The sequence below is a fragment of the Megascapheus bottae genome, chromosome X (genome assembly GCF_031878675.1).
Source record: "Megascapheus bottae isolate mThoBot1 chromosome X, mThoBot2.hap1, whole genome shotgun sequence".
In the NCBI taxonomy this organism is placed as follows: domain Eukaryota; kingdom Metazoa; phylum Chordata; class Mammalia; order Rodentia; family Geomyidae; genus Megascapheus; species Megascapheus bottae.
Genome location: NC_143547.1, coordinates 4859840 through 4868454, shown reverse-complemented (window position 1 = coordinate 4868454; position 8615 = coordinate 4859840). Strand labels below are relative to the sequence as shown.

The 8615-nt window shown below is 37.3% G+C and overlaps 1 protein-coding gene across 1 annotated transcript; it reads left to right on the top strand.

Moving 5' to 3' along the window:
- Positions 1-1074: 1074 nt before the first annotated feature.
- Positions 1075-8413, top strand: LOC150040407 (melanoma-associated antigen B4-like). The gene is made up of 3 exons (XM_090325761.1): positions 1075-1173; positions 3803-3917; positions 6284-8413. The coding sequence occupies exon 3, from the start codon at positions 6344-6346 to the stop codon at positions 7337-7339; it is 996 nt and encodes a 331-aa protein (XP_090181887.1). The 5' UTR covers positions 1075-1173; positions 3803-3917; positions 6284-6343; the 3' UTR covers positions 7340-8413.
- Positions 8414-8615: the final 202 nt, after the last annotated feature.

Sequence of the window (8615 nt, the reverse complement as noted above, 5' to 3'; positions counted from 1 at the left end):
GAGCATTTCCTGGGTTCCCGTACTGGATGTCGTGGGAGCACACTGGAAGCAAAAGTTTTCCTCCTATGGATGTCTAAAATATCCATGAACGATGCTTTTATTTTATCTTATTTTATTCTTCACTCCTATCTTTGCAGACAATCTTTCCTTTTATTACATTCTCCATTAATTATATTGCTGTTATTAACTTTGCCCCAAGTGGATATAACTGTGTATTGACTTTCATTTTTTATACAATTTGGACAGAATCCTGGATGTATTATTAGTTTGTTCATGCACATGGTTCTAGAGGTTGTCTTTTCCAATTTTGTATGACTTTCTTATAACTATAGATCTCTGTGTTACCCAAATCCCTCAGATTATCTAGTGAATTATGAAAAGTTTGGTCGCAAAACCAGGGCTGTCTATGCTTCTTCATTAATTTAACACTTTTGTATCCTAAGGCTTTCAATTACTTTAATCAAAACTAATGGAGGGCTTTTTGGAAGGGGGCGGGTTCAATAATATTACAAACATAGAAAGTTTGAAGTAGCAGTATTTCTTTGTTATCATTTAATTCCTGTTTATTGCTACAAACAAGTAGATAATTCATAGTTTTAACACTTAATCATTCAAATGACAATCTATCATTGACAATTTACCACTGATGATTTATAAATCATTGCTGATTAAATTGATGCCATTATCTTGACTTGGGAGTCAACGAGACCCCAGCACCTGGGAGGAGATTGAGGCAGGAACATTGTGAATTCAAGTCTGGATTGGGCTGTGTTTGAAGCTAATCTGGGCTATGCAGAGAGACTCTGTCTCACAAAATGATAGAATTATTTCCCCATTTCCATAGTAGTGCCTGGCTTTTATTGCTATTTTTTTTTGCATACCCAGCTTAGTGAAAAGACTATTTGGATGTGATATCCCATGGAAAAATGAATTCAGACGCTTGTTTCAAAAGTCACTGTTACTTTGTTGTCTTGCCTTTAATCCCTTGAAAAATAGAAGGTACTGCATGTTCTTGTAAGATAAAGGATGCAATGTGTCCAATGGATGTGGCAGTTAGGAGGTCCCATTTCTGGATATGATGCAGTTCAGTAGAGACAGAAGCTGAGTGCTATGGCCCACAACAGGACAGAAAGTGCAAAAATAAGAACAGCCAGTGGGAAAGATGACAAACAGGTGAGAGAGTTGGAATGGCAATTACAAAAAAAAGAGGGTCATTAGGAAGGGACGTTTCAGAGCATTTATTTGCTAAGGAGAAGGAGGCCAGGAGAAAGGGAAACTCATGAGGCTGGATCCTGGGGAAAACAAGGGGGAGATGACATGCAGTCAAACTGGAAGGATTGGTTAGTTGTTAACTAGAAGTGGAAATGGGCATTTTTTGAGCCCAGAGGGCACAAGGTAAGGATGGAAATGGTTACAGATATGTTCATGGAGGTAGGGGTTATGCTGAAAGTGCTGGAGCCATTTGTTGAATAATGTGCTCAGCTAGGTGGTTGTGTGATTTTCTACCAGTGGTATTTGCCCTTTAGGTATATAAACAAAGAATGTAAATTATAGCAATAATACAGAAGCATTTTTAACATTATAGAATGGAGATATGAGGGAATCTAAAGTTGGGTCCATAGAAGGTCCATGATGGGAAAAGATGAGGGGACTGGAGGGAAGAGGACAGACTGGGAGAAAACAGGAGAAAGAACATCCTTATTAGATGCACCCAACAAACTTTTCACTAGTTTAATCAGTTAAATTTTGCAGATGAGGAAAATAAGGCTTGGAGATGTTAGATGATTTTCATGTTGGGGAGTTATATCTTTGTATTGAGCCTTTTCTGACTCTGCAATGCTAGCTCTGCTCCTTCTCATTATCTGTGCTTTCTATAGCTTTTTCTAGCTTTCCATTTCTTGAGTTTTAAATTTGTGATTACCCATTTTTCCTAAATAAATTAGCTTGTCATACTCATTTGTTCCTTTTCCAAACAAAAATATTTTATGTAATGTATTAAGTAATAATATCTCTTTGGTTTTGACTTTATTTTGATTTTTTTTGTAATTAATTCTCCTGTTCTTTGGCTGGGTAATTGAATTTTGTTATTTGTATTTAACTACTATGACTGTGAATATTAATCTGAGCAGTGATTTCGTTCTAGTCTATAGGCCCTGGCAGTGTTTTATTACATTTATTTCTTTATTTTTGCTAGATTCTTTACAATTTTCTCAAGAATTTTTGAGAGTCAGTATTAGGTGAAAAAGCCTTCTGTTTGAAAATTTGTCATTAAATTCAAGTTATAAAAACATTGAAATTGTGTGCTTAGAAGTTCTTCTTCCAGAGGGCATGGACAAATTCTGACATGGTATTTGGTGATTAATTTTCATTGAACTTAATTGAGTGTTATCTACAAACTAAGGAAGCTCACTAAGATTGTACTCTCTATGAGAAACAAAAACTGAATAGCAGCTTAGAATATCAGTCATGAAGGTCCTTTAAAGAATTAGGTAGCCATGATCTACTGTAATAGATATCTATAATCAAATATGATGGTGAATTGTAGTGGTCAGGCCACATTACAGCTACTATATCTAATTCATTAAGGGATTTTTAGAAGACTGCTATTGTACAGCAGAACTAGGAAAGAGGATTAGGATCCTGGGAAAGTTCATCCTAGAGAAGGTTTCTGGATGGACCACTATTTGTATTTGCGTTCTCTCTCTCTCTCTCTCTCTCTCTCTCTCTCTCTCTCTCTCTCTCTCTCTCTCTCTCTCTCTCTCTGTCTCTCTCTCCTTTCCTTTCTTGCTTTCTTTCTTTCTTTCCCTCTCTCCTTTCTTTTCCTTATTCTTTTCCCTCCCTCCTTCCCTTTTGAGTTGCTAGTATTGCAGGTGTGAGCTATCACTTGGTCATTGTTCTATAAAGTAAATGATGCTTGTTTTGGTGGCAACACCAGAAAGAATTAAATGAGTTGCTATAATTAGGTGAAGGCACTGTGATAAAACTTTTTATTTCTCAATTATATTCCTAATGTTTAAAATAAAAATAAATACCAATTTTATTATTGCTCTTTTGTTAACATAGCAATGTTTTAAAGAAAACATTTTCATTTTGTGCACACAATATCATAATTTAGTTTTCTAATTTGAATAAGTTTATCTATAAAAATTCAAGTTTTATTGCAGCATTTTTGGAAAGTGTTTCCTGTGCCAATTTTGTGTTTTGGGAATTTATAATTTTTTCTGAGTAGTCTAATATATAGTCAGATTTCCCCTAAGAACATTTTGGATCCTCAAAGGCAACTGGGTCTTCTGTAGCATTAATGATGGTTTGGTCCTCTTGTTCTATTTTGAATTATCTTGAACAGAGCTCTGAGTCATTACACAATGTGTGACTTTTTTTTCCTCCAGAGGGTGAGTTACAACTATTTCCATGTTTTCTAGATGGAAACTCTAGGTCTTTGCTTTGTTTAACCATTTTGGTGTTACCTTTTGTTCTTACGAGGCTAGGCTTCTAATTCTTATGTTATTTTCTTTGCTTTAGCTCTTTTAAATTTAGCAAAGTTAGTATTTTTGTTTTCATTGATTATTCCTGTCAATATGCCTTTAAATAATATTTCTAATAGTCTTTTCTTTGGCTTGACTATTTAGCCCCTCCAAAATTCATACTGGAATTTAATTCCCATGATATCATGAATAAAGTGAGAGATTTTAAATAGATTAGGCTATGAGCTCTGCAACATCATGAAGAGGAGCCATGCCACTGGGAAAAGAAAGTTTAGTTTTCTTCACTCTCTTGACTTTCTTCCCTTTGTCATGGAAAGATCTAGGCAATATACAGTGTATTATCTTGGAAGAAGAGAATGACATTGCCTGACCCTGAACATCTTGACCTGCTGACATTGTGACCTTAGAGTTCTCGGTCTCCAGAACTGCAAGGTAATTAATTTTGTTTAGAATTACTGAGCCTGTGATATTCTGCCATAGTAACACAAAATGGACTAAAAGGTAGTCACTTTCATTAAAAGGCAGATATTACTATGGCATCTCATATAGAGAATCATTAAAACTAATTTACATCCCTTTCCTCTCATATCAGAACTATTTTTAACTCTTTCTGTGCCACTCTATAAATTATGTTTCAAAGAAAGTCTTATATGGGGAAGTGAGAAAAATTTGACTGAAAATTACTAAATAATTAATACATTAAAGTTTCATTTTGAATATCTTTTGTGTGTCTGACTGGTATTACAGCTGGTTATAGGAATAGAGTCAAGTCTTTACCCTCAGGAAACTCAGAAGTCAGATGACTAGATAGACAATAAGCGAGTTGAATGGAAATGCCTCTCAGTAATATTTCTCAGCCGAGCTCCATATTTCTTACTGTTTTGTCTTCACCTAGAGATTTCAAGACATTCTGAGTAATAATCTGCCTAGTTATTTAAATGCATTACATAATAAGCTCTATTAGGACATCTTCGTAACAAGACACAATTACCATAATTAGCCAGGAAATTGCTACTAAAACTTATTTGAGGCAAAACATATTTAATTCATATTTTTCTCTAGATCAATCTTTAAAAAAATTGTTAGTCCAAGTAGCTAGGAAAATAAGCTGATTTTCAAGCACACTTATGAAGCAATGTTTCGTTTTGTTTTGTTTTGTTTTTCTAAAGGATAATTTTATTTCAAATTCTTTTGTTATATTATGCAAAAAAGAAATCTTTTAGAGGAAATCTTATTAATATGAGTTTTGCATGTCTTAACATGTTGTAGATATGAAATTCTATGTCATGGACTAATGACCTGGCCAGAGGAGTTTGCAATGATCCTGTAACAATAGGTTGTAGGTCTCGAACTAACTGGCTGCAAACTGGGAGTTCAACTGTTAACCATTTACCAGTTCCTGTTCTGGAATTTACTAATTGAAAGTCTGAGCGACCACTCCTCTGTATCTGTAAAATGGGAACATGACTACTGCAAGAACGAGATGAGATCAGTAAGAAGACATCTTTAATAATCTGAGAAACCTTACAAATAAGGTGGAGGGGGTATGTTATTGATTTAGCAAATTAACCCCTGAAAAATAGCAATTTCAAAGAATAGATGATCATCTTATGGATTTTGAGGGTCAGGAATTTGAATCATTTAATTAGACAATGTTGGTAAGGATGTAATGAAAGTGTTTCCTGAGGATACAGTCATCTAAAGGCTCAATTGTGGAAAAATCTGCTTTCCACTTCTCTCATATATGACTGTTGACAGGATTCAAATCTATACTGGCTGTTAGTTGTAGGCACCAAATTCTTTGCCATGTGAGCGTATTTTAATAGGGTATATCAAAAAAGCTTAGAGACTCAGTGTGATCCTCATCTCATCAAAATTCCAAGGTAATTTTTCACAGGAATGGAAAAATAGTGCTAATATTCGTATGGAGACATAAAAGACCTAGAATGTCCAAAGGAATCCTGAGTAAAATAAGCAATGCTGGAATATCTTGAATTCAAATTATACTACAGAGTTATAATAGTAACAACTAGCATGATACTGGCATAGAAAGAGATGTGTACACCAGTGGAATAGACTAGATGATCCAGAATTAAATCAACAAAGCTACAGTTATCTGATATCTAACAAAGGTGCCAAGAATATACACTGGAGCAAAGACAGCCTCTTAAACAAATTGTGTTGAGAAACCACGATATCTTCATGTAAAAGACTAAAATTAGATTCATCTTTCACTCTGTACAAGAATCAATTCAAAAGTGAGTAAAGTCTTTAAAGTACGACCAGAAACATTAAAAGTACTACAAGGAAACTTAGGGAAACACTTGAAGATATAAGCAGGCATAGGCAACAATTTGAACTCTAATTGTTGAAGAAATTGAAATAAGAATAATAAGGGAAAGACTTGACAAAATGGGATTGTGTCAAATTTAAAGCCTCTTCCCACCACAGGAAACAATTGGCAGGGTCAGATTTGAAGACTGAGGTTGGAATCCAACCTGGACAGGAAAGTACATGAGAGCTAATGCCTATCACACTCAGGCATTGATGTGAAGCAAGGCCTTCTAAGTTCCTTCTCAGTGAAAATAGAGAAGTGAAGGTCTTGGTCTGAGAAGTGTTTCCAAGGGAGAGGAAACTGGGAGTTAGAGCTTAAAATATACTCCAATTTCCAGTGTTTTGTGGATTAAGCTGTCTAGGATAGCAGGGGCCTTGTGGAATATATTCACAAGGCCTTGTTTAAATCCAGGGTGCTTTGTGTCTCCTGCAGTCGCTCACTCCCCCTTGTCCTGTACCCTCAGGTGCCAACATTCCGGTTCATCCTGCCTCTGTCCTGTATACTGTCCCTGAGCACAGCCACCATGTCTGATGGTAAGAGGAGTAAACTCCATGAAGAATACCAAGAGGAGAATCTCCACCAGGCTGGGGGTGAAGAACCAAGTCTCCAGGATGCTCAAGCTATGGTGGGAGAGGAAGATGACTCCCCATGTTCTTCCTTTACTGTTTTTGAAAGCCCTTCCCAGAGCATCTCTACTGCAGGTTTTCCCCGGAAGTGTCAGGAAGTTCAACCCATTTGCTCATCTGATGCAGATGTTTCCTGCAAGTATTCTGATGAAGGGGATGAGAGCGATGTGGAAGAATGTTCAAGCTCCTCTAGCACGTCATTCTTCTTGGAGAGCCTAGGAAAGGATCCTTTGGCTAAGAAGGTAGGGATGTTGGTGGATTTTCTGCTGTACAAGTATAAAATGAAAGAGCCCATTAAGAAGGCAGACATGCTGAAGATTGTCCCTAAGAAGTCCTTCCCACAGACCCTCTGGCGAGCTGCTGAACACTTGGATGTGTTCTTTGGCCTTTATCTGAAGGAAATTGACCCCTTTGGTAACACCTATACATTTGTTAGCAATCTGGATCCTTCCAATGAAGAAAGTGTGGATGAAGACAGCTGGGACTTTTCCCTGATGGGACTTCTAATGCCTATTCTGGGTGTGATCTTCATGAATGGTAGTCATGCCTCTGAGGAGGAAATGTGGCAATTCCTGAATGTCTTGGGCATATATGACGGGAAGAAGCACCCCATCTTTGGGGATCCCAGGAAGCTTATCACTGAAGATTTGGTACAGGAAAAGTATCTGGAGTATCGTCAGGTGGCCAACAGTGATCCTCCATACTATGAATTCCTCTGGGGACAAAAGGCTCATGCCCAAATTAGCAAGATGAAAGTCCTAGAGTATTTGGCCAAGGTCAATGGTACTGTTCCTGGCGCCTACCAATCACAGTACGAGGATGCTTTGAGAAGTGAAGAAGAGCAAATACAAGCCAGAATTGCAGCCAGGCTTGGTACATCTGACCCAATCTAGCGTATACTACAATGGGAGGCAGTCTTCACTTTGAGGTTAAAAAAAGGCTATTTGCCTTTTAGGAAGTATGTGACAAGCTGGGGGTAGGGAAAACCATGGTGTTTATCGCCTTTGTATTCTTGTTATTTGTAAGTAACTTGCACATTGTTCTTTGCTTCCTGTTTCCATTGCAGTCCTTTTAAAGAGATTATTCAGATCCATAACAAAAGTTTATGAATAACACAGGTTGATTATTCTTTTTTTATTTTTATTATTTATTTATTTTGCCAGATAGATGGTGCATTAATTCCCATACATTGATACCCTTTCACACGTCTTGGTCTCCATTTCCCTCCCTCCCACCCCCACCTCTCATCTTGTTTTCCCTCACAGGTTGATTATTCTTGTTTACCTAGTTTGCTGTTTTGTAAACCAATTAAATTTTTTCTGCACCATGTGTTGTGGTTCAGTCAGTACAAGAAAATATAGCTTGGGAACAGAGATCTGCTTCTCACAAGAACCTTACAGGAAAATAGTTGGGATCACATGCTTGTGGCATGTAGCATGTAGTGGGTAGTGTGCAGAAGCCTGACTGATGACAGAGGGAGAGAGATGGGGAAAGGCAAGCAGGGGGTGTAGCTGCAGCAGATGTGGAAGTGACCTCAGAGGATGAGGAAGTGACCTCAGAGCTTGAGTCATTCCGCTAACTCACTGTCAAGGTTATAGATGACTAAGTTCCAGGAAGGTCATTTCTGGTAAGGTTATGTGCTGTGTCTTTCATGAAGAGGAGGCGAGGGAAGGCGGTTGTTCTCACACTTATTCAGTTTAGTCTTTTGATATAATTAAATGGTAGGTGTCTGTGTTTTCTTAGCTTTTTTGAAGATGCATGAATAAATAAATTATTGTCATGAAAACTCCTATTCATTGGCTCTGTTGTTCACCAAAGCATCTGTTCTTTAAAAGAATTTATACTGACTCCATGGATGTACAAAGACTCTGCCAATCCATTTTAGAGTCCAAGAGCAGCTATCATATGATGAACAAGGTTAGCTATCCTACAACACATAAAGGACAATTAAAGGAAGCGAAAAACAATTCCAGGCAGGAATAGCCCAGTGCAAATGCCCAGGACAAGGCATGTTGACAATATGGGACAATAACACTCTCTTAATAGGAGGGAAACTTCTTGTGCTAGTTCTAGGGCTTCAACTCAGCATCTGATGCTTTCACTGAGCTTTTTTTTTTGTCAAGGCTAGTGCTGTACCACTTGAACTACAGTTCCACTTCTGGCTTCTTG

Bases quoted from the DNA above. Each gene is read 5' to 3' on its own strand.
- LOC150040407 (XM_090325761.1), top strand. From the start codon at position 6,344: ATGTCTGATGGTAAGAGGAGTAAACTCCATGAAGAATACCAAGAGGAG.